General features: G+C 37.8%; 2 protein-coding genes across 3 annotated transcripts in view; both read right to left on the minus strand.

Moving 5' to 3' along the window:
* Window positions 1-25153, minus strand: LOC144973587 (uncharacterized). Of its 2 annotated transcripts, none has more exons than XM_078916215.1 (9): window positions 24976-25153; window positions 18194-18249; window positions 17029-17091; window positions 14247-15225; window positions 10254-10916; window positions 8365-9120; window positions 7646-7729; window positions 2886-3049; window positions 1-1883 (listed from the first exon to the last, which is right to left on the minus strand). In XM_078916215.1, the coding sequence occupies exons 1-8, from the start codon at window positions 25075-25077 to the stop codon at window positions 2891-2893; spliced, it is 2862 nt and encodes a 953-aa protein (XP_078772341.1). In that variant the 5' UTR covers window positions 25078-25153; the 3' UTR covers window positions 1-1883; window positions 2886-2890. The 2 variants fall into 2 exon arrangements, with proteins under 2 accessions (XP_078772341.1, XP_078772342.1); XM_078916216.1 differs by having other exon boundaries at window positions 8365-9117; window positions 24976-25128.
* The window catches only part of LOC144973588 (zinc metalloproteinase nas-6-like), a 699617-nt gene that overhangs the window by 660052 nt on the left and 14250 nt on the right, over window positions 1-25315 (minus strand). The gene's annotated exons all lie outside the window — the stretch shown is intronic.

Genomic DNA, 25315 nt, shown 5'->3' on the forward strand with positions numbered 1-25315 from the left:
TATATTACAATATAATTTATTCATGTATAATAGCAATGAAAGATATCTTGAAATACATCAATATGGCTGAACAACAACGAATGGAATCGTGTTGTTTTTTTTCAGGGGCTTACAACACTTGCGACACCATTAGTATTAGATCATTTCAGCACCATCCAACCCAACTCCCCCTCAAAAAAATTTTAAAGTTCAGTTTCCAATTCGACAATGAAGATTATCATGAAAAAGTGATTTTTAAAAATCTTTTACTCTGAACACAAAAAGAAAAGAAATAATTTGAAAAAAAGCCAATCAACTACGGTATTTGAAATCATTTATACAAATTATATATTCATGTTGGAATATAGTGAGTTGCTGGGTGACGTCAACATAAAATCAAAATAAACATGGCTGCAACTGCTACAACAATAGAAGTAGGTAGGTGTCACAAACTAAAATTTCGTTATACAAATAGTAAAAATAAAATTACAAAGCCACAAGTGACTTCCATGGAAAATAACTTTTTCAAAATCGGAAAAAAAAATGTTAAAAATTTTTGAGACCCCCCCCCCCCCCACAAAATTGAGCTTTTATATAGGGCACTATCCACTAAACATGCTCAAAGCACTTTACAAGGGTCCCTGTCAACAGCATCATGTAACCTGTAGAATGAGACATGACGCCTGTTAGACTATATTACAATTTTTTTTTCTGACAGAGACAATGCCGTTATAGTCAGATACTCATTTTACACCTGAGTACAGTGAGAGAATTTGAGAAAAGAGCCTTTTCCAAGGATTCAACTATGCACTGAGCGAGACTCGAACCCAGGCCCTTCCAATTTGAAAGCAGTGTCATACCACAAGACCACATCGCCGCACCTAATAGTAATAGGATCATTCCAATACAAGTAAATTAAACTTGCACCAACCATCGTACTTCACCTCAAACTTGCACCAACCAACATACTTCACCTCAAACTTGCACCAACCATCGTACTTCACCTCAAAGATGAGAACAAATTATTAGGTAAAGATAATATGCTTATGCTCTCAAGTTACCTCAAAAGAGTAGATAAAATAAGGCAACGATTTTCCCATCACAGAAACCATTTACATCATCAGACATCACTCAAAACAATCTTACTATAAGCTATTTTTATTTTTCAATCCTGACCTTTGGCCTGAAAAATCCATTTAATCTCACACGCTCATGTTTGAGATCACCTAGAAGTCTCATCCAGACACAACCACAGGATCCCACTTAGAGGAATACACTCAATTACTTACAAATAATTATATTTTCAAAACAAAAAAATATAATAATGCATGACAGAAAGAGGATTTACAAGGAAAAAAAATCTCCCAAAATTATAACTATACATTTGACTTTTTCCCTCCCAGCCAAGGGCCAGAACAAAACCAAGTGATCTCATCCCAAGTCAACGACAGACAGCAAGTTGGAAAACATATAGGGGATAAAAGACATAGCATGTGGCCTCCCTGCCCATGATGGAAAGACAAAAGATTCCTTCAGATATTCCGTATTTCAGACGAGATGTAATATAGCCAAATCACATTATACTATTCACATAATAGCGACAAATATGCTTTTCGTTAACTAACGGTGAGTGCAACATTTTATCGCTTGTATTTCCAAAGTCCCTGACATGGGGATATAATAAAGTTCTACTATATCATAAAAGGAGAAATTAATGATTTAACAAAAAAAAGGCATTTACATGAAATAAGATCTATCACTATCAAGTATGCATTCAACACTTCATTATTGAAAATTCCTCTAAAACTGTAACTGTAGGCACCGGACCAAGTACGTATGGTGATTCTGTTCATCTCAATTGTTGATAAAGGCATCTTACGATACACCTTTAAACCTTCAAATCACTGAAAAAATAAAATGAAATAAATCAACATTGAAAAATTGACTCAAAGGATGAGGATAGACATGTCACAAAATAATCAAAATTTCATTTGTATGTAGGGCTATAAGTTAAGCACGTATGACGGGTAAACATGACATTTATTTAGAGAGTGAAATTGGCACTTGTAACACTCGTGGCTTAGAATGGGATGCAAGCTTTGTTTGTTTGTTTGTTTTTAAGTGTTTTACGGTGCTTGCAACACATTACGGTCATATCAGCACCAGTAAAAAGGAAGAAAATGGGATAGTAAAAAGTTCTAGAATTACAATTAAAGCACAAAAGAAAAGGTGAGACAAAGAGGAATTGGTTCAGATATGGAACAGATGTAGATTCCAAGAACACACCGTCAAAGTAATTAGTTTGAGATCACCTAAAAGTCTCATCCAGACACAAGCACAGGTCCCAACTAAGAGGAATACACTCAAATGTTTACAAATCATATAATATAATATGTAAACTAAACACAATACAATGCATAACAGAGAGATGATTTACAATGAAAAAATATATCATCTCCTAAAACTATAACTATACATTCGACTGTTTACCTCCCAGCCAAGGACTCCCGCCAGGTTTAGGACAAAACTAAGTAATCGTATTCCAAGACAAAGACAGAAAGCAATTGAAAAACATATACAGGGGGATAGAAGATACAGCAAGTACCTCCCTGCCCACTATGGGAGGTCGGGAACCCCACCCAAGACGCAAGCTTTAAGGGGTAATTAAATAAATTAGAAATATCACATACAGTCAATGTAAATTACATAATAAATATGATGTTGGAATAGTAGTTGTTTGGATTCTGTTGTAATCTGATCTGCGGGACTTTGTGCATTCTTCACACACAGAAGAAGAATATTTAGAGAGTGAAATTGGCACTTGTAACACTCCTGGCCTAGAATGGGATGCAAGCTTTAAGGGATAACGAAATAAAATACAAGCAAGGCAAAGCAAATGAATTTACCTGATCTACTCATCATCAAATGATATAGAGTGAACACCAGTGTCAATGGTTCCACCTCTATAGCTGCCCCTCTTTTTCTTGGTCTTTTCGTGTTTGAAATCTTTGCCCCTTGTAACCCTCAAATCCCAGTTGGCCTTCTGGCCCCACGATCCATGAGCTCCTTTCTGCAATCAAAGAGAAAACAAAGACTTTGTTAAGGTTTCCAGTGGCAAGGCGGGGTTTCTATTGTTTTAACCAGTTCCACTTCGAGAAAAATGAAGGTTTGTGTTTTTAGTAGAAAAAGCAAACAATAACATATATGAACATCAAGTAATGTACAAAAGAGATTAACCCACTCAATCCTAGAGATTTTTTGCTAATTTTCAAAACTGGAAAAAATCTATTAAAAATGAGCATGTGCATAGATATTATTCAACTGCCACGAACATGTAAACATAAAGAACATTAGCTTTGATACTGCACCTATAATTTGTCTCAGAAAAATGTCATAAATAGCAAGGAGCAAAAGTAATCCCGACCATACTACGGATATAGTCAGTGTTAGGGTTGAGTGAGTTAATAATTTGAGTTAAGGAATCCAAAATGGGACCTTAAGCTTACAACTCATTCAATCCTGCTGTACAGATTAAAAGAATACAAATACAAAACCAGCAACAAATATTTCATTTCAACGTTAAAGGTGAACATGTAGTAAATACCATCATTATTTTTATATCCAATATTTCCTGAAAAGTATTGATGAAAACTTAAAAGGGCTTCAAAAATTAACAAGACAATTTAGAAGGAACGTTTAGTATTTTCCAAAGCCCTCTTTAACAAAAACAAAGAATACAAATACAATACATAATCCAAGTCCAAGAGATGAATAAAGAGGTCACTTTCGGGCTGAAAAAGGGTTTGAATTTGAGCTTAAAATCATCCTTCCAACGTAAATATATATTGTTTTCTGTTCCATGAAGTTGTAAATATTTATGTTTACTCAATACCTTTTACAATCCACAACTTCAGGCAAGTTGGTATTTTATTCCAATGTTTGTTGTTCTAGGTCCTCTCAAAGCAGGACTTAATTTAAACAAGCTACTGCTGGGACAGATAAAATTGGAGCTCTGTTTAATCGGAATTATTTGTAGGTGACAAAATTTATTCCAAATAATTCCTACTAGCTGATCAGAATACACACTAGCTAATCAATCAAATCTTGTGTTGTTTATTTTTTCATTTCAATCAGCCGATGGAATCAGTGTCGACTGATTTGGAACAACAAATAAATCAGACAAATGAGCAAGGCACACTTTGAAAAGTATTGGGGGGCTGGGGGGGGGGAATTGAAGCAAAGAGTTTTCAAGGAAAAAAAAGAAATAGGGGGGGGGGGGGGTGGAGGGGGTAAAGATGCTTATGAGGGCATACTTCCCCATAAAACGGTCATCTCTATAATCTGTGAAATTTACACATATATTTTCTCTCTTAATGAGTTACTGTACTTTTTTTTATGTAATGAATTGATTATATGATGATTGTAGTATTTAATTGTTAAATATTATTGTTGTTGTTGTTGAGTGTAGTGTTAACAATTGATTAATGGGAGCTGAAATGATTAAGTCTGTAATCATCAATGACTAAGATATCAAAGTAAAATTATAAATAACTACAGAAACAAACTAGGCAAAGATTTAATACTAGAAAAAACAAAATTCAAAAAAAATATCCCCTGTCAAAAAATACAATCACAAACCAAAGAAGCAGGATAGGCTAGTAAAGAGAAGAAGAAACAACATCACTATCGGATCGTACACCCATGCCAGAGATGCCAACTTTAAATTTGGCTCACAGGAGTTTCAGCCACCACTCGTAGGAATTTCAACGCCGAAAGAGGAATTTCCGCTCACAAAAAAAAAAAAAGAATTGGAACGATATTTGGCATTGTGCTTACATATTGTATAGTTCTAAATAGATAACTGATTAGAATTACAGTGTATATTATGATACATAAACACATTGCAAATTACAATCCCAAAGTTTCCTTATTTCAAATGAAGTAAAGCGCCAAAACCTAACGGTAGAGATTGTAGTACTGGTGGTAGTGAGGATGATGTGGTGTTGGTGGTTGTAGTAATAGTGGTAGAGATGATGAAGATGTGATAGTGGCTGATGTTGTAGTTGTAGTGGTAGTGATGATGATATGGTGGTGGTGGTGGTGGTTGAGGTAGTAGTTGTAGTGATGATGATATGGTGGTGGTGCTGGTTGAAGTAGTAGTTGTAGTGATGATGTGGTGGTGGTATAGTGGTTGTAGTAGTTGTGGTCGTGATGATAATGATGTGGTGGTGGTTGTAGTAGTGGTGGTAGTGATGTTGATGTGGTGGTGGTGGTGGTGGTGGTTGTAGTACAAATGGTAGTGATGATGATGTGGTAGTGGTGGTTGTAGTAGTAGTGGTAATTATGATGTGGGTTGTAGTAGTAGTCGTGGTAGTGATGATAATGTGGTGGTGGTGGTTGTAGTAGTACTGGTCATGATGATGATGTGGTGCTGGTGGTTGTAGTAGTAGTGGTAGTGATGATGATATTGTAGTGGTTGTTGTTGTTGTAGTGGTGGTAGTGATGAAGATGAGGTGATGGTAGTAGTTGTAGTAGTATTGGTAGTGATGATGATGTGGTGGTGGTTGTTGTAGTGCTGGTAGTGATGATGTGGTGGTGGTGATGGTTGTAGTAGTAGTGGTAGTGATGATGTGGTTGTGGTGGTTGTAGTAGTAGTGGTAATGATGATGTGGTGGTGGTTGTTGTAGTAGTGGTAGTGATGATGTGGTTGTGGTGGTTGTAGTAGTAGTGGTAGTGATGATGTGGTGGTGGTGGTGGTTGTAGTAGTAGTGGTAGTGATGATGTGGTTGTGGTGGTTGTAGTAGTAATGGTAGTGATGATGTTGTAGTGGTGGTTGTAGTAGTAGTGGTAGTGATGATAATGTGGTGGTGGTGGTTGTAGTAGTACTGGTCGTGATGATGATGTTGTGCTGGTGGTTGTAGTAGTAGTGGTAGTGATGATGATATTGTAGTGGTTGTTGTTGTAGTATAGTAGTAGCATTAGCAGTAGTAGTAGTAGTAGTGATGATGATGATGTGGTGGTGGTTGTAGTAGCAGTGGTAGTGATGATGATGATGTGGTGGTGGTGGTTGTAGTTGTAGTAATGAAGATGAGGTGATGGTAGTAGTTGTAGTAGTATTGGTAGTGATGATGATGTGGTGGTGATGGTGGTTGTAGTAGTGGTGGTAGTGATGATGATGTGGTGGTGGTTGTAGTAGTGGTGGTAGTGATGATGATGTGGTGGTGGTTGTAGTAGTAGTATATTAGTGGTAGTGATGATGATGTAGTGGTGGTTGTAGTAGTGGTGGTAGTGATGATGATGTGGTGGTGGTTGTAGTAGTGGTGGTAGTGATGATGATGTGGTGGTGGTTGTAGTAGTATTAGTGGTAGTGATGATGATGTTGTGGTGGTTGTAGTAGTAGTGGTAGTGATGATGTGGTGGTGGTGGTGGTTGTAGTAGTAGTGGTAGTGATGATGTGGTTGTGGTGGTTGTAGTAGTAGTGGTAGTGATGATGTTGTAGTGGTGGTTGTAGTAGTAGTGGTAGTGATGATAATGTGGTGGTGGTGGTTGTAGTAGTACTGGTCGTGATGATGATGTTGTGCTGGTGGTTGTAGTAGTAGTGGTAGTGATGATGATATTGTAGTGGTTGTTGTTGTAGTATAGTAGTAGCATTAGCAGTAGTAGTAGTAGTAGTGATGATGATGATGTGGTGGTTGTAGTAGCAGTGGTAGTGATGATGATGATGTGGTGTAGGTGGTTGTAGTTGTAGTAATGAAGATGAGGTGATGGTAGTAGTTGTAGTAGTATTGGTAGTGATGATGATGTGGTGGTGATGGTGGTTGTAGTAGTGGTGGTAGTGATGATGATGTGGTGGTAGTTGTAGTAGTGGTGGTAGTGATGATGATGTGGTGGTGGTTGTAGTAGTATTAGTGGTAGTGATGATGATGTTGTGGTGGTTGTAGTAGTGGTGGTAGTGATGATGTGGTGGTGGTTGTAGTAGTATTAGTGGTAGTGATGATGATGTTGTGGTGGTGGTTGTAGTAGTATTAGTGGTAGTGATGATGTGGTGCTGGTGGTGGTGGTGGTTGTAGTAGTAGTGGTAGTGATGATGTGGTTGTGGTGGTTGTAGTAGTAGTGGTAGTGATGATGTGGTGGTGGTTGTAGTAGTAGTGGTAGTGATGATGTGAAGCTGGTGGTTGTAGTAGTAGTGGTAGTGATGATGATGTGGTGGTGGTTGCAGTAGTAGTGGTGGTGATGATGGTTGTAATACTAGTGGTAATGATGATAATGTGGTGGTTGGAAGGGAGGGGGGTATTCTTGGAACAAATTGACCTCACCGGAATTTGACGGAAGTTGCCCGGAGCCCGGAAATTTTTGCTCCAGACCGGAGTTTTTTCCGGTCAAACCGGAGTTTTGGCATCACTGACCCATGCGAACATCATAGGTATATGATTCAAGGGTGATGCTCCCATCCAACCACCCGGAAATCTATTTCGTGATAGAATGTCAAATCTTTATTATTTACTTTGGTCAATAAGGACATTTTCAATAAGTGTCTGTGTGCATGAGTGTATATATGCGGTAATTCTTTGAATTCCAAGTATTAGCCTCAACTAGGATATACTGTAAACAAGTGAAATCTCAACTGCAACAATCATGACTGAAAAAATATTCTGGGGCAACTAACCTTAGCTTCAAATGAATTGTCTAGAAATCTTGGATCAACTTTGATGTTTTCCGATTTCACTCGCCTGAAAGGTGAACTTTGCCTCTGTTGGAACAAAATGGAAAGGGTAATAAATATAATATTTATCATTTTACATGACAAATCTAAAAATAGTAATAGTAATGGAATAATAATCTGCATAAAAGAAAAGAGAACTAATCACCATAACAGTAAATCTGTATGACTCTGACACACTCGCATTATCAATTACAGTGGTAGGCCTATGCAATTAAATGTGCATTATTTTTTTTTTTACAAAATGAATTTCTGAATAAACATAAAGCCTGGCATGAAAAAGAAGATTAGTATTTGACTGGATTTTATAAAAGCATAAAATTGTAAACCAGAGAACATGAATTGTTTAAAACACAATTAAAGACAATGAAAATATAGAAGAGAAGTTTAAATTTAATTCACAAAGACAAAAGTTGTGGATGATCTCCTTTGTGAATGAAATAGACGATGAATAAAGACTAAAGCACTAAAGACGAGTGAGAGATGAGAGGATAGTGTTGTTAAGGTGATTTGCCTTCCTCAGATTTTATTACTATTTACCGAGTTTCTCAATTGCATTGGGATTAACTTCGTTTCCAATCTGGTTGATCACTTTCAATCATTACCAGCTTAAATTAAAAATTTAAAACATGTCTCAGAAAAAGACCTTTTTTCAAAATACTTACCCGAGTATTTGTATTTTTTGGTTTTTCATGTTGATTTGGAGTCGTTGTCACTGATGCTGTAGAGGTGTTCAAAGATTTATTTGTTTTGGATTTGTCAGCAACTTCATCATCGTCAGAACTAGAACTACTACTACCACTCGACTTCTTGGCAGATCCATTCATTTTTGGTGTAGTCACCACTGCTTTTGTTTTCATCTTATTTTTATTGTCACCGTCTGAATCAGAATCTGAATCACTACTGGAACTGTCTGCCTTTTTAGGTGGGGGTGTCGCTATTTTTGCAGCAGACGGTTTGGGTGCCTTTTCATCATCTGAGCTAGAATCTGAATCACTACTTGAAGTGTCTGCTTTTTTGGCTGGTTGTTTTACTACAGGGGTTGCCTCTTTTTTCGATGACTGTTTTGCCGGAGACGTAGCAGCGACTTTTGCAGAGGGCTTTTGTGGCTTTTCATCCTCCGAGCTAGAGTCTGAATCACTACTTGAGCCATCAGCCTTTTTGGTAGGCTGTTTTACAACAGGTGTTGCTTTTTTAGCTGGAGATTTTGGTGCCTTTTCATCCTCTGAGCTAGAATCAGAGTCACTACTTGAGCTTTCTGCTTTTTTTAATGGCTGCTTTGCTGAAGGCGTTTCAACTTTCTTTTTTGATGTTGCTTGTTTCTCATCTTCTGAACTAGAATCTGAATCGCTGCTGGAAGTGTCTGCCTTCTTGGGAGCTGTCTCTACTTTAGGAGTTATCTTTGTTTTTGTTGCAGTCTTCTGTGGAAGAAAATGCAAATGTTGCTGCTTGAAGCTCGAAGAAATAAATAATAATGTGAATTTGAATGTAAGCTTCAATTTAATTACAAAAACAGATCAAATGAATGTTTCGGGTTTCCCCTTTATCAACAAAACAGGATTAATGAAATTCATCCTGTTTTGTTGATAAAGGGGAAACCCAAAACGTTCATTTGATCTGTTTTTGTAATTAAATTGAAGCTTACATTCAACTTCACATTATTATTTATTTGTGGAAGAAAATGACATCAGATTCAACAGATTAGAAAACGAGACCAGTAAACAGACTTCATTATGAAATTAATTTGAAAATTATTCAATTCTTAATAGAGGTCAGGAGAGTGATGAATTTTAGAAGATAATAAATTTGAAAAGCCAAATAAAACAAACAAAAAAGCTACCTAATAGTAAGTCAAAAACATTCTGTAAAATAAAAAAAAATAACTATAAAAACATTTCAAAGAACAGTACAATGCTACAACTGAGTTCAGTGTGAATTTAAAAAAGCATAATTTGGAGAATACAAATACAATATGAATCTCACTCCAGCTCCATAAAAATCAGAAACAGAACAATCAAGACTGGAACAAAACTGTGACATATGAATTGAACACAAATGTAAAACAAAACATTTGTTGCAGCCATGTCAAGCTTTCAGGAATGAAAAAAGGATTCATAATACAAATTAAAAAAAAAAATTCCAGTCAACAAGAGTTGTTATTTAAAGGGTTTTATCGTGCTTGCAACACATAATTTAGGTCATATCAGCGCCAGTAAATGGAGGAAAATGGGATGGTAAAAAAATTCTAGATTTACAATTATAATAAGCATACAAGACAAGAAAGACAATGTGGAATGGCACAAATAGGGATTAGGGAAAACAAATGTAGATTCCAAGAGCGTATTATCATTGTGCATAGTTTGAGACCACCTATAAGTTTCATCCAGACACAATCACATGATCCCACTGAGAGGAACACACTCATATGCTTACATTAAGACAGAGTCTTAAATATCCAAATTAGAGTTACAATGACAAATAAAACATAAACAAAGGATAAACAAATGTGTGAAGAAAAAATGCTAAGGTGTATCAACAAAAATGAATGACTTACCAAAGTAGGAGTGCTTTTTGACTTGTCTGTTTTGTTTGGAGTTTTGGCCACTGAATTCTTAGAAGCATTCAAGGATTTGTTTGTTTTAGATTTATTTGCATCATCATCGTCGTCAGAATCAGAACTACTACTATCAGATTTAGATTTCTTGGCAATTCCATTCACTTTTGGGGTTGTCACTGCTACTTTTGTTTTTGACTTGTTTTTACTGTCATCGTCTGAATCAGAATCTGAATCACTGCTGGAACTGTCTGCCTTTTTGGCTTGTTTTACTACAGGAGTTGCTTTTTTGGCTGGCTGTTTAGCCGGAGGTGTTGCTACTTTTTTAGCATCAGACTTTGGTGCCTTTTCATCCTCTGAGCTAGAATCTGAATCGCTGCTTGAACTGTCTGCTTTTTTAGCTGGTTGTTTGACAGGCGGGATTGCAGCTTTCTTTGCAGGAGACTTTGGTGCTTTCTCATCCTCCGAGCTGGAATCTGACGAACTGCTCGAACTGCCTGCCTTTTTGACGGGTTGTTTTACTGTAGGAGTTGGCACTTTTTTGGTAGGTTGTGCTGGTTTCTCTTCCTCTGAGCTTGAATCAGATTCACTGCTGGAACTTTCTGCCTTCTTCAAACCTGGCTTCACCACGGCAGTTTTTTTCTCTACAATCTTTTTAGATTCCTGTGAAAACATAAATTTGGAATTATGTAAACTATAATAAATATAAATATATACAGTTCACTCTGCTTAATCATAAATCGGTTAATCTTACACTCCCCTTATACGCTACACATTCCAGAAAAACAGAATTTTTTCTGTATAATCACTCCGCTTAATTGCTACAACTTGACTCTATCTTAATCGGTCACCAATATGACCATCAGCGACGCACTGACATCTTAGGAGCCACTGGACAAAAGACAACGACTGGATAATGAAGATGAGGATGAGTCATCGGAATGTGACATACCACCCCTGACAAACACTGAAAAACTTGACATAGTGGACAAACTAGGCCGCTTTATCCAAGAGGAATGCAGAGACGCCAACTTTAAATTTGGCTCACAGGAGTTTCAGAGACCACTCGTAGGAATTTCAATGCCGAAAGAGGAATTTCCGCACACAAGACAAAGGAATTGGGATGTTATTTGGTATTGTGTTTACATATTGTATAGTTCTAAATAGATAACTGATTAGAATTAAACTATGCTACATAAACACATTGCAAATATAATCCCAAAGTTTCCTTATTTTAAATGAAGTAAAGCGCCAATACCTAATAGTAGAGATTGTAGTACTGGTGGTAGTGAGGATGATGTGGTGTTAGTGGTTGTAGTAATAGTGGTAGTGATGATGAAGATGTGATAGTGGTTGTTGTAGTAGTAGTAGTGGTAGTGATGATGATGTGGTCGTGGTGATGGTGGTTGAAGTAGTAGTGGTAGTGATGATGCTGTGGTGGTGGTGGTTGTAGTAGTAGTGGTAGTGATGATGATATGGTGGTGGTGGTGGTTGAAGTAGCAGTTGTAGTGATGATGATGTGGTGGTGGTATAGTGGTTGTAGTAGTTGTGGTCGTGATGATAATGATGTGGTAGTGGTTGTAGTGATGTTGATGTAGTGGAGATGGTGGTTATAGTACAAATGGTAGTGATGATGATGTGGTAGTGGTGGTTGTAGTAGTAGTGGTAGTGAAGATGATGATGATGTGGTGGTGGATGTAGTAGTAGTCGTGGTAGTGACGATAATGTGGTGGTGGTGGTTGTAGTAGTAATAGTGGTAATGATGATGTGGTGGTGGTGGTGGTTGTAGTGGTAGTGATGATGTGGTGGTTGTATTGTTGTAGTAGTGGTCGTGATGATGATGTGGTGCTGGTTGTTGTAGTGGTAGTGATGATGATGTGGTGGTGGTTGTAGTAGTGGTAGTAATGATGATGATGTGGTGGTTGTAGTATAAATGGTAGTGATGGTTGATGTGGCAGTGGTGGTTGTAGTAGTAGTTGTAGTGATGATGATGATGTGGTGGTGGTTGTAGTAGTATTAGAGGTAGTGATGATGTGGTGATGGTGGTTGTAGTAGTAGTGGTAATGATGATGATGATGTGGTGGTGGTTGTAGTAGTATTAGAGGTAGTGATGATGATGTGGTGGTGGTTGTTGTAGTAGTAGTGGTAATGATGATGTGGTGGTGGTGGTGGTTGTAGTAGTAGTGGCAGTGATGATGTGGTGGTGGTGGTTGTAATAGTTGTGGTAGTGATGATGATGTGGTAGTGATGGTTGTAGTAGTAGTGGTAGTTGTAGTGATGATGTGGTGGTGGTTGTAGTAGTAGTGGTAATGATGATGTGGTGTGGTGGTTGTAGTAGTAGTGGTAGTGATGATGTGGTGGTGGTTGTAGTAGTAGTGGTAATGACGAGTGGTGGTAGTGGTTGTAGTAGTAGTGGTAGTGATGATGAGGTGGTGGTGGTGGTTGTAGTAGTAGTGGTAGTGGCGATGGTGGTGTAGTAGTAATGGTAGAGTTAATGTGGTGTCGTTGTTGTAGTAGTAGCAGTAGTGATGATGATGTGTTGGTGGTTGTAGTAGTAGTGGTAGTGATGATGATGTGGTGGTGGTGGTTGTAATGGTGATGGTAGTTGTGGTAGTGGTTGTAATGATGATGTGGTGGTGGTGGTGGTGGTTGTAGTAGTAGTGATAGTGGTGATGATGTGGTGGTGGTTGCAGTAGTAGTGGTAGTGATGATTAGTGGCAATACTGATGTGTGGTGGTTGGAAAAGGGGGGGGTTCCTTGAACAAATTGACCTCACCGGAATTTGACGGAAGTTGCCCGGAGCCCGGAATTTTTTACTCCAGACCGGAGTTTTTTCCGGTGAAACCGGAGTTTTGGCATCACTGGGAATGCTTGACAGATGGTCGATCTACCAAAATTGGCGAGATTGAAGACAAGAGTTTATAAACAGCTTGCAGAGAATAAAAAACAATCAACGCTTCACAAATCCCATTGTTATGAATTCAAGGGTCTAACCACGCCCCCCTTTTCCGGCATCTTGAAAACCCCAAGATAATGACAATTTTCCAGTCCCGGCCGATGTCGTTATCCAGGGGTTGCAATATATATCATTAGCTTTAATATTCGACTGCCACCCTACAATACCTTTAACCCAGGATTTGCTTACTATCGGAAGGTCCTGGGTTCGAGCCTCGTGCTCGGTACATAGTTGAGTCCTGGAAAAGGCTCTTTACTCACATTCTCTCACCGTACCCAGGTGTAAAATGAGTACCTGGCCGTGAACAGCGTTGTTTACTCACATTCTCTCACCGTACTCAGGTGTAAAATGAGTACCTGGCCGTGAACAGCGTTGTCTTTGTCTGAAAAATTGTAATATATCGTCTAGCAGGCGTCATGTCCCATCCTACATGTTAAATATTGCTGTTGAACAGGGACCCCTTGTAAAGCGCTTTGAGCACGTTTAGTGGATATTGCGCTATATAAAGCTCAATTTTTTAATTTTTTTTATTACTATGAAAAATAAAGATATCGGATTTAATTTAAATCAAGATTCAAGAAATTCAGTAGAACAAACTGCTATAATATCATAACCTTTCAGATTAGTCATATTATTACTTGTTTTAACATCAATGAATCATAAAAACATGAAAAAGGCGACCAAAAAAAAACAACAAAAAATGAAAATACATATTTTAAAAACGGAAAAGACAGGATCTTAAGAATCCTGCCAGGATTTTTTATAAAAGGGAAAGAAATGAGAACTTCAATGTAAAAAAAGACAGGAGTTGGCAGCTCTGTAATCTTCTTTGATTACAAATAAAATACAGATTGAAAGTACTGTCACTAGCTAGTCTAAAGATTAAGATCAAGTCCTTGAGCAAAATACAACAACCAAAAAAAAAAAACCCAATTAAATCTAAATTTGGCCCCAGGTAAATCTATTGATTAAATGTGTACAAGTAGCTGATTTGAGAAAGACAACATTGCACTACATCAATTAAACTGTTCACTTACCGAACTAGCAGTTGTGGCAGGAGCTTTTAAAACAGATTTTTTAGAGTTGCTCAAGGACGTGTTTGCTTTAGATTTCACAGCGTCTTCATCGTCAGAATCAGAACTACTACTGCTGCTATCGGATTTTGATTTCTTGGCAATTCCATTCATTTTCGGTGTCGTCACCGCTGCTTTTGTTTTTGACTTGTTTTTACAGTCATCATCGGAATCAGAATCTGAATCACTGCTGGAACTGTCTGCCTTTTTGGCTGGTTGTTTTACTACAGGAGTTGCTTTTTTGGCTGGCTGTTTAGTCGGAGGTGTTGCTACTTTTTTAGCATCAGACTTTGGTGCCTTTTCATCCTCTGAGCTAGAATCTGAATCGCTGCTTGAACTGTCTGCTTTTTTAACCGGTTGTTTTACTACAGGAGTTGTTTTTGTTGTTGACTGTTTTACAGGGGGCTTTACTGCTTTTTTAGCAGAAGACTTTTGTGCTTTTTCATCCTCTGAACTAGAATCGGAATCACTACTTGAACTGTCTGCCTTCTTTGTAATCTGTTTTACTACAGGAGTTGTTTTTGTTGCGGACTGCTTCACAGGAGGGGTTGCCATTTTGCTTGCCTGAGATTTCTGTGCTGTCTCGTCTTCTGAGCTAGTGTCCGACTCACTGCTTGAGCTCTCTGCCTTCTTGGCTGGCTGTTTTAAGGTAGGGGTTGCTATCTTCTGTACAGGAGATTTTGGTGCTTCATCCTCTGAACTGGAGTCTGAATCACTACTGGAACTGTCTGCTTTTTTTGCGTCTTTTTTAATGGCGGAAACCAACTTTTTTTTAGGCTGAGATTTTGGTTTTTCGTCTTCGGAGCTGGAATCTGAATCACTATCGGAAGTCTCAGCAGCTTTTGAAATGGCTGCCACTTTCTTTGGTGGTGATGATATCGGTGTTGAGTATTTCTCATTAGAATCACTATCTGATGACCCGTCATGCTTCCTTTTCTGTGCTCTACATGACAGAGAAAGAGAAATAAATCAGAACAAATCGAAAGATTTGAATTTATGGTTAACAGCAACAGATCTAGAACTTCTCTTCATATCTATCAATGTTTCTTGCAAAACGTGCGTGTGTGTGCTCTTGGCAAATATCTGAATTTGAATTATAAAAGATGTAGCTATGAACAACTTATATGCAATAAAGTTATATAAATGAAAGAGAAAGGCTTTTGAAAATAATACAAGAGGATTATATAATTTCACATAACTAATAATGAACAAATATGGTATATATTCAAAATACAGTGGGACCTCTCTAATCTAAAAATGTTCATCACTTCTCTAATTGTCTGGATTAGCTGGGTAGTGAAGATATGTTTTCCCACAAAGCCTTGCTGTCACATTCAGGTGAGTAGTTATGAAACTGGGTTGTTTTGTTTTGTGTCGTGCATGACATCTTTGTAAATAGATTCTTCAATATCATGCATCACATTCAATAGGCTGTTAATTGAATAATTATAGTTTCTTAATTGTATGAAACGAGCAATTGCACTTCACACACAGTTCATTTGACCACTGTTTTGCTCTGGGCACTGTTCATATAAATTACAGTCCAGTCCAGATAATTCGAAATCTGATTAACCGAATTTCTTTTAAATCGAAGAAAATACGATGTAATGAATTATTTTCTTCTTTTTCTATATAAAATATTCATGGTTTAATTCGAATTCGAACAGTCGTTATTCTCTTTATTCGAAGTGCAAGTGCTTGCCCATCACTAAAAAAAAAAATTCTGGAAGGTCATAACGAACTGCCTGTTCCCCATATCCACCCTCCCACGCGTTTTAATGACTGAGCTGACTAATAATAATAATAACTTGACCCCTGAGGCATGTAATGGCGTGTTGTTCCCTCTCCGTCCTACCCGCCCTCTCTCTTCTTTCTCCAAATTGACCAGCTGTCTCGCGTCATCCCTCTTCCCTTCTCGCGCTCTCATCACTAAGACTAACTTGTGGTCTGCTGGCCGCTGGCTACCAAAGGAGGTTGGTTATAAATAGATCTAACACACAGTGATAAAATAAAACTCATCAATCTAATCAGTGTACCGTAAGTGTAAATGGTAAGAGGGAAACCCCCTTTTGTCAGGGGAGGTAACTGAGTAATATGACCCTGATACCTGGAGTCAGGTTTAGTTATTTCCCTTGTTTGGAGACAAATCGAATTCTGATAAATAGAAGTCATTTGCTTTACCCACCCAATTCAAATTATCAGGACTGCACTGTACTAAAATAAATAAAATTGTCAAAATGAGTGACAGGCTTACTTACACCAATTAGTCTGCGACCTTTGACCCAATTTGAGATACATTATACAGCTTTAAAAAATGTTCCCTGAAAGTTCATCCCCATTTGCTGGTTTCCCAATTGGAAATGTTCCTGATTGATTTCAAAGTCCCACTGAATAACATGTAATTTGCAGCTTTGACACTCGAGGGTTTTGGTACAAGAAAAAGCTTGAGCCACCTGAAAGGCTCCAATATATGAAGCAGCATAATACAAACACACAGCACGAAGTGGCAATTCGGACTCGAGTCTGAATAGTCTCCTGTGGCTATTCGGACTCAAACTCCAATGTGCGTGCACATACAGAGGGGAGTACGACACATTGTGGGCAGTATAGGCAGAGGGTGGAACTGATACAGAAATAGAACATTTGTCTTTACATTTGGTACTTTTCTATTTTTTTTAAAACTGCAAGTAAGATAAAACTTTGCCAAGCAAATGAATTAGACAGAACTGCATTGTCATTCTCTTACTCTGAAGTTGTTTTTCTCTGTTTGGCAGCAGGTCCATTTGTTGATTCTGCTTTTCTTTTGTTTCTGGAAAGAAAAAGTTTTAAAAAAGAAAATAATTACCACATGCAAAATCCACCTACTTTAAATTAAATTTAAAAGTTAACTTAAGCTTGCAGCAATTTTTAGATATAAGAAACATACCGGTGGAATGCATGGCAATACCTAAAGAATTGTTCCAAGCAAAAGTGATCAGCCTAGTCCTATTCTTTTTTTTTGTTTATACATCACCCATAAGAAGGACAATTTAAAATTTGATAATATTTGATGATATTTACCAAATTCCAATTGGTTTGTAAAATGAAAGCATTGATAAGCACCTGCAGTCAACTTCTTGAAATATTCCTGTAGCTGTATGTGTATCATACTCATGAGCACACATCAGTGCTTGGGAAAATGAAGACAGCACACAGAATACAAGAAAATATGACGGACCTATATGCATTGTTCCACTATCGTTTAGGTCACAGCTATGTTTGACAACCTAAAGTCTCACACAAAAGCCAGCATGATCCTTGACCAAATTGAGACATAGATGGTGAGAAAAACAAAACAAACCATTCCTTATCAAAAGAAAAGACAATACCGAAAATTGTTAAGAATTTGGAACTCTCTTAAAAATTTAGATAATGAATTTCAGAGAGAGCAACAAACAAATTACCAAGTACTTATTTTCAGGAGCACAGCTGAGACAAAATGCTAAGACCACCTTTGTAGTAAGCCTGCTTAAGCACCCCCTCTTTAGAGAGTGGCATACACATGGAATTCCTTCCACTTCCCGTTTTTTGTTTCGGACCCAAATTAGTTGAATTCCAAAGAAAAAATTATTTTATGATCCTAAGCTGTAACTGTAAGGGTACCTACCAACCAGCTTTTGTATTATATAATTGTTATCTTGTGACATTTTAAAAAGACAATATTACCGATTTCCTCACGTTATTGAGAGATCAACTGATGGATGGAAAAAACAAAAATATTTTTATCAACGACGTGCTACATTTTAAATTCAAATTTGGGACGAAAAAAAAATATCTGAATTTAGAACATAAAAATTCTGTAAATATGCTGCTGATTTTATCTGTATCAACGATGGCTGATTTGTAAAAAATAACCAAAATTAATTACTTACTTGGTCCAAAAAGAGAATATTTCTTTCAATGAGGGAGAATCCTTGCCAGGTGGCAGCTGGGGAAAAAAAAAAGTATAATGTAAGTCATCTTTTTCTTTCAATGACAACACAATCGAAACAAAATAAAACATTACAGTAGCGGTCAGATTCGAAGAGGTCTTTGGGACAGGGCCTGTGGCATTGTTGATTGCGACTTTAATCTGGCAACAAGGGATAACTAATGAACCACAATCCTATGAAAAAGTTTACGATTCAGTCACTTCCTTCCTGAAGCAATTGACACCAACCACTTTTTTTTATTTTGGCCATTGGGGGAGGGGGGCACTTTGTATTAATATGCAGTTTACATAAATCAACAAAGTGGACTTAGTTACTCCTTGGATCCCTTACTCTTTCCCTCTTTTTTTTTTTCTTTAACTCTGGACCTCTTCTTTACCCACTTTCTTAACCTCATTCTAAATCTACACCTTGGATGAAGGTAGTTTCAGATAGAAATTATGTGATAAACACTCGGCTATCTTGACCGGTCATGGAGTCCTACACTACAGGGTTCTGGTAGTCACAGAGTTTATACTATAACTCTTCTGTAAATCAGGACATTGGCTGTAGACAATAATTTTCAATAATATAATATAAGCTTTTAAAATGCCAGTACAAAAGGTTGGCAAACGGTACAGATGACTTGTACTTGTCCTGAAATTGAATAAATAAGAAAATAAGTAGAAGACCTTATAAGGGCAAGAGTTGATGATAAAGTAAAGTCTGCTGCGATTGTGGAAGAAGACATCGAACCAACAAAATGAATTAACGGAAATATGCTATATATAATTTAAATTAAATTGATGAGATTTGTGATGGGCTGTAGTTGTGACTGACTGTGATTCAAACAAGTGAATCATGACTACTGTGGCGGGTGTGGTAGTGTAAACTTGCAGCAAGAGATAGCCTTTTTACTGAATGGTTTCCTTACTTTTTTATAAGTTCAATGTCTTTATCTAAGATAAATGTTGAATAGTTGACCAAATTAGATGTTGCTGGTAATATTAATATCTTGGATTTCTGGTGGGAGAGTAGTGTTCCTCTAGGCAGTTTAGTGAGCAGCAGCAGTGGCAGTCAAATTTTGACCCAACTCGCCCATAGGAAAGTTGTGACTGGAAATTGCCGTTCGCGTTTTGGGGGGTTCAATTAAAGATGCATAGCTTCGTTATAAAGAGGAATATCGCAGATATTTTGGTATCATTATTTTCGTCTTTCAATTTCCTTTTAAATGGTGCCAATTAAGGAAAAATCCATTAATAATTCCAGAAGTTATATGAAGTTAAAATTTGGCAATTTTCAAATGCATTTATTTTTTTATTTACCGCGTGTGTTTTAAAAATTTAAACGCTTGTTTTTAGAATAACATCTAAACTTTATTCATGCCAAATTTCAGGGCTCTATATCGATGCGCAGACACCTTTTAACTCTGCGCCGATGTGCCTTGTTTACATTATCTTCTCATCATGGCTGCCGGGTGATATCGATATTCATATCGATATTTTAAATTTAGTTATGTATTATGTTAAATTTAGTCCATAATATTTTCAGTACTATTATTTACTATGTTTTTATTTTGAATACATACTTTCCAACTTTATTTATAGGCATTTTATAGTTTTTGTTTTAAAAGGTCGGATATTTCTCTCTTTGTGAAATCCGATATTAATAATATCGATATTTTAAAAATACCAATTGCTTTAATTTAATTTTATTTTACTTTGCCAACAAGTCATCAAGTTTCTTTCCCATATGTTTAGATATGTTTATCATTTGTATCCATATTTTAAAGGCCTAAGCCTTAATAATTATTATGGTAAGAAGTTCTATTAGTTTTGACACCCCCATACATTGAGAGAGAAGGGGGGGGGGGTAGATAAAATTATATTAATTGTCAGTTCAAATGATGTAATAGCAATAAATCCAAAGTGGTTCAGTAGAATTTTTTAAAGTATTAAAAGCCAGAACTTTCCTTCTAATTATAATAGGGAATCTGTTTCAATTTATTTGAACTTTTTCAATCTACCATTTTATTTATATGCAATTAAATTGCCATAGGTAAAAATAAACTCATTATGTCATTACACAACATGTTTATATCTTTTCATTTAAATACTCTCAAACCCTTTTTTATTCTCTATGTATTAATTAAAAGAGGGTAATTATTTGCAATTGTTTCAGTGAGATATTGTGGATAAATCCAAAAGTGAAAGAGCAAATTCTTTCTTACATCTAGCCGAGTTTTTGATTATGTAACATTTGCGTCATATTATGTAATAATGTGTTAATTTGAAATGTTTATCTTCCTCTTTATTAATGTAAATGCATTGTCCTCGATAAGACGAACATTTTGGTATACAATGTATGATAAGAACTCCATATTGACTGTTTTAACCATTTTTTATTAACCGTGGTGATGCGTCGGCGCTAATATTACCTCATCGGGAATCCTGCGATTACGGTGGCAATGCCTTGGAATTAGCGCACACGAAGTTACTAACAGCTTGTGCGACGGTGCCTATATTTAGCGCCGTGACATTGCCTTGACACCACCTTGACATAAATGGAATTTTCCATTATCCTAATAAGGAAATGTAGTAAAAGAGTCATAGATTTTGATTGGTCGAAAGTTTGACTTTTTCCATCATGCGATGGGGGATTTACAAGGTTATTATGACCTTTACAATTGTGCCGTGTGAACGGAAGCGTCGCGTGGGTAAATATAAACAAACCCTCCGGTTTCAGCGTCATTCCATCACTCGATCCTCTCTACTGTGCGGACGTGTTTACATTATTATTTCTATACCTATTTTTATTATTATTTTCAATTTTCAATCAAAGATGGAATCAACCCGTATTCTTGACTTGAGTGACCCTCAAGTGTTACGTGACTTGACTGATAACACTCATTTTATCAGCGAGGTCTTAGCTGACTCTGACTCAGAGCTTGACTCTGAGACTGATTCGGATAAGACTGACACTGATGATGATGATGATGATGATGAAAGTGATGATTTTGATGTGAGAACGGCAGAGTGGAGGTTTGGATGTACTGAACCTTCATGTCTACCGTTCACCGGTACCAGCGGTCTTCTTGTGGACATGGATGGGAGTACTCCATTGGAATTCTTTCATCTCATGTTTACGAACGAGATGTGTAACCACATCGTAACTGAGACCAACAGGTGAGTAATTCATTTTATTTTCTATCTCTATCCATGTCCTTCATCCAATCATATTGTGCCATATTCATGATATTACTTATACTATTCTTTATTTTGGTCTGCATCACCACCATAAATTCTTACCACCACCAAACCGAAAATAACTCTCCATTCTTACCACCGACATATTGATAAAGTCTGTCACATCTTTACCTAACACTAACACCACCGTTCCATTACTATTTATCAAAATTCCATTACCCTCCACCAATACTACTGTCACTGTGAACCTGTTCATGTACCACCACCACTACAATTTTCATCCTCATCTACAACTACAACAACCAGCACATTGGGACCATTGTCATCCCCTTCATCTACCACCACCATTATCATTGTCATCCTCAACATCTACCACTACCACCACTATTACCATGATTCTTATGATTTACCATCACCATTACTTTCACAATATTCATCATTTATCATCACTGTTTTTACTTAATTATTTTTTTTATTATGTGTACATCTCAATTACCACCACCATAAATATCACCCTCATTGCCAGGATCATAATTTTTACTTTCTTCATACTTTTCATTACTAATCAGGTTTGACACTCTTGTTTTTCTTCTCAGATATGCCAATGATATGTTGCGTGGGAGGGAACTTGCGCCAAGGTCGAGGTTCCGCAAGTGGGTGGCTGTCACTTTGGGAGAGATGTGGGCCTTCTTCGGGATCATCATCGCCATGGGCCTTATGCCGCTGGAAGATCTTGACGAGTACTGGAGTACTCATTTTGTGTTCGAACACAAGATGTACTCAGCGGTCATGAAGCGGGATCGCTTTGTGCTTATATTGTCATTCCTACACATCTGCAATAACACCAACCAGCTTCCCCGTGACCATGAAGATTATGATCCCCTGTTCAAGATTCGGCCCTTCATCTCTGCCCTGAGAGAGAACTTCATGTCGACGTTTGCTCCAGGCCTCAATGTTGCAATCGACGAGGCAATGATTGCATGGCGGGGTGCCCTGTCCTTCAAGGTTTATAATCCTGATAAACCAGACAAGTTCGGGATTAAAGTTTTCGAACTTTGTGACAGTGCCACCGGTTACTGTCACAATTTTGAAATCTATTCAGGAAAGAAGGACAGCACCTCACACGGAGCAACGTTCGACGTGGTGGACAGACTCATCTCTCCGTACACTGGATGTGGGAGGAGGCTGTACACTGACAACTATTACACTAGCCCTGATCTCTTCTCCCATCTCAAGGAGCTGGATGTTCTGGCCTGTGGAACCATGCGCATCAATAGAAAGTATGGCCCGCCGAAGAGCATGCTTCCCAAGCTCACGAAAAAGAACCCCGAGACGAAGGTATTGACAAATGGCTCACTCAATCTTCTTCGTTTTCATGACAAGAGGGAGGTGAATGTCTTGACGACCATCCACGATGACTCTCGGGTTCTGACAGGAAAGGTCAACTGTGTGACGAAGGAGCCAATTGTCAAGCTGAAGGCCGTCCATGAGTATAACAAGTTCATGGGCGCGGTAGACAGGAGCGATCAGATGGTGGCGAACAACGCCTTCAAGAGGCGGACCGTCAAGTGGTGGAAAAAAGCATTTTTCCGCATGTTCATGCTTGGCGTTCTAAATTCCTACCTGATTCAGAAAGCTACGTCTACTGGAAAGAAGCTTTGTCACCGTATCTTCAGACGGGAATTAGTTGTGCAGCTGGTGGAGTGGACCCCCATCCCTAGATGCCTCAGCGCCACCCGGATTGATGTCGGTGACTCGGCTATCTTTCGCCTCACAGCTCGTCACTTTGCTTCTTCAATCGTCCCTAAGCCCGGCCAGAAAAACAAATTTCCCCAGAGGGATTGTGTTGTGTGCACAGAGCCAGGCAAGAGACTTTCATCTCGCTATGAATGTCGATTTTGCAATGTGGGACTTCATGTTGACCCCTGCTTTGAGATCTACCACAGCGTGAAGGACTACAAGCGCGGCTTCAAGCGACTGAAAGAGGGGCACCATCATGAGAATGAAGATCAGGGCTAGTGTATTAGCCCTTGTCAGGGCTACCAATCAGTCCTTTTGAGGACTAACCATCAGTCCTTTTCAGGGCTCCCATCAGTCCTTTTCAGGACTGGATTGACCATCAGTCCTTTTCAGGGCTCCCATCAGTCCTTTTCAGGGCTCCCATCAGTCCTTTTCAGGGCTCCCATCAGTCCTTTTCAGGGCTCCCATCAGTCCTTTTGGGGACTAAAACCTTGTAATGGGCCACTGGCAGTCTCAAGCCTGCAACCTGTTTTCATAACAGGGACTCAGAGAGGAAGGTCTATTTTTATAAAAGTGTATTTTCAGAATTGGATTATTTGTGATATGTGATTCAGATTTGGATTATTTTATGGGGTAAGTAGGACCCTATGACTATGTACATTACTCTGTTTATTACACACTTTATTACTGTAAGAATGTACATCTTCCAATGAGAAATCCACATATATATTGCCTTCTATTTGTCTTGTGTAAAGCGCTTTCAGTGCTATATAACAGCTCAAGTTTTTTTTTTTGTTTTTTTTTTAATCCAGGGCCAGGGTATTTTGCAAAAACTATTAATGTAAAAAAATCCTTAAAAATATAAATTTGAAATGTCCTTATTTATATTTATTTTATCAAATAGACAAATCTTTTAGCTTTCAGAAAATGTATAGTTTGTATAGGAAATTATTGCAAAGAAAATCAGTAAACAGCTATTTGTGTCATACATGCAATATTGCCACAAATCAGCTGCGCGAGGTACCCTGTGTTTACATACGTAACCTTGTAGCAACAGACACTTATCTATGCACTTCCGGTATTGACCTGACCACGTCACGGGGGTTAACATCACGCGTTTTCGGTCACAACTTTGCAATGGTAATTTTGGGGTAAAAATCGGTCTGAAATTTCAGACTTTGAACTGCCGTAACTACATTTCTAATCAAGATAGAAACAAAATTCAAACTGTTTTGTAATCTGTGTTGCCAGCTCTTTCATATGACATTGGTTTCAAGTGTGTGAGGTACATTTAGAATTTCTATTAAACTCCCTAGTTCCTCCCTTCTTTTCTGGTTCTCTGGATGAAAGTTTTTTTTTAATACGTGTGAATTTAGTGTTTTTTGTGAAATAATGGGGTGGTAGAGTTACAGATTTTTGTTGGAATGTACTGTTCTGTGTCTGTGGAGAAGTTGGAGGCGTTTTTCTTTCCCGGCCTACTCTCCGCCGGCGTTTTCCACTGCCACTGCATCTCAGTTTCAGTTTCAGTAGGGCCTCGTTAACGCATGGTTCGGGCAAGTAATTGTAGTGATGTAGGTGATAACTTTTTTACAGCAACTTGACACCATACATTTGCATTTGTTGGATGCTCATCTTACACTACAGAGTTCAGATTCAGACCAGATCAATTCATTATTATTATTATCTAAAACTAAAATGCACGTGGCTCTCTCATGACCAGATGATAAATCGGTGAAAGTGAAAGTACATTGCTTGGCTTTTCGACCAGGTGCTTGTGATTCTTCGAAAGCAAGATCTTACCGTCCCCGTTGCTGACTTGAATAATTCTGCCGCTTTTGGGCAGTCTTCTCTCATCATCTGATAAACAGCAGAATATAAAATCTTAGAATCATGTTTATCCATTTTTGTCTGCTCACTGTGTTTACCGCAGCGATCAACAAATGGGGCATGGGCATGGGCAATTAATAATAGGTAATAAATGTGTAGTGTTTATCGATTTGAGTACCTAGTACTTAACTTTAATCCTATTCCGGAACCGGGGGGGTACATTTGTGCCCAATGCCTGTTTCTTTGGCTCTAAAATATTTATTTTTCAACTGATTTGCCCCAAATTTGGACAATTCCTCAAAATGTTTCAGTT

Source organism: Berghia stephanieae, chromosome 5 (assembly GCF_034508935.2).
Source record: "Berghia stephanieae isolate SIO BIC M18660-M18661 chromosome 5, UCSD_Bste_1.3, whole genome shotgun sequence".
NCBI classification, from domain to species: Eukaryota; Metazoa; Mollusca; class Gastropoda; order Nudibranchia; family Aeolidiidae; genus Berghia; species Berghia stephanieae.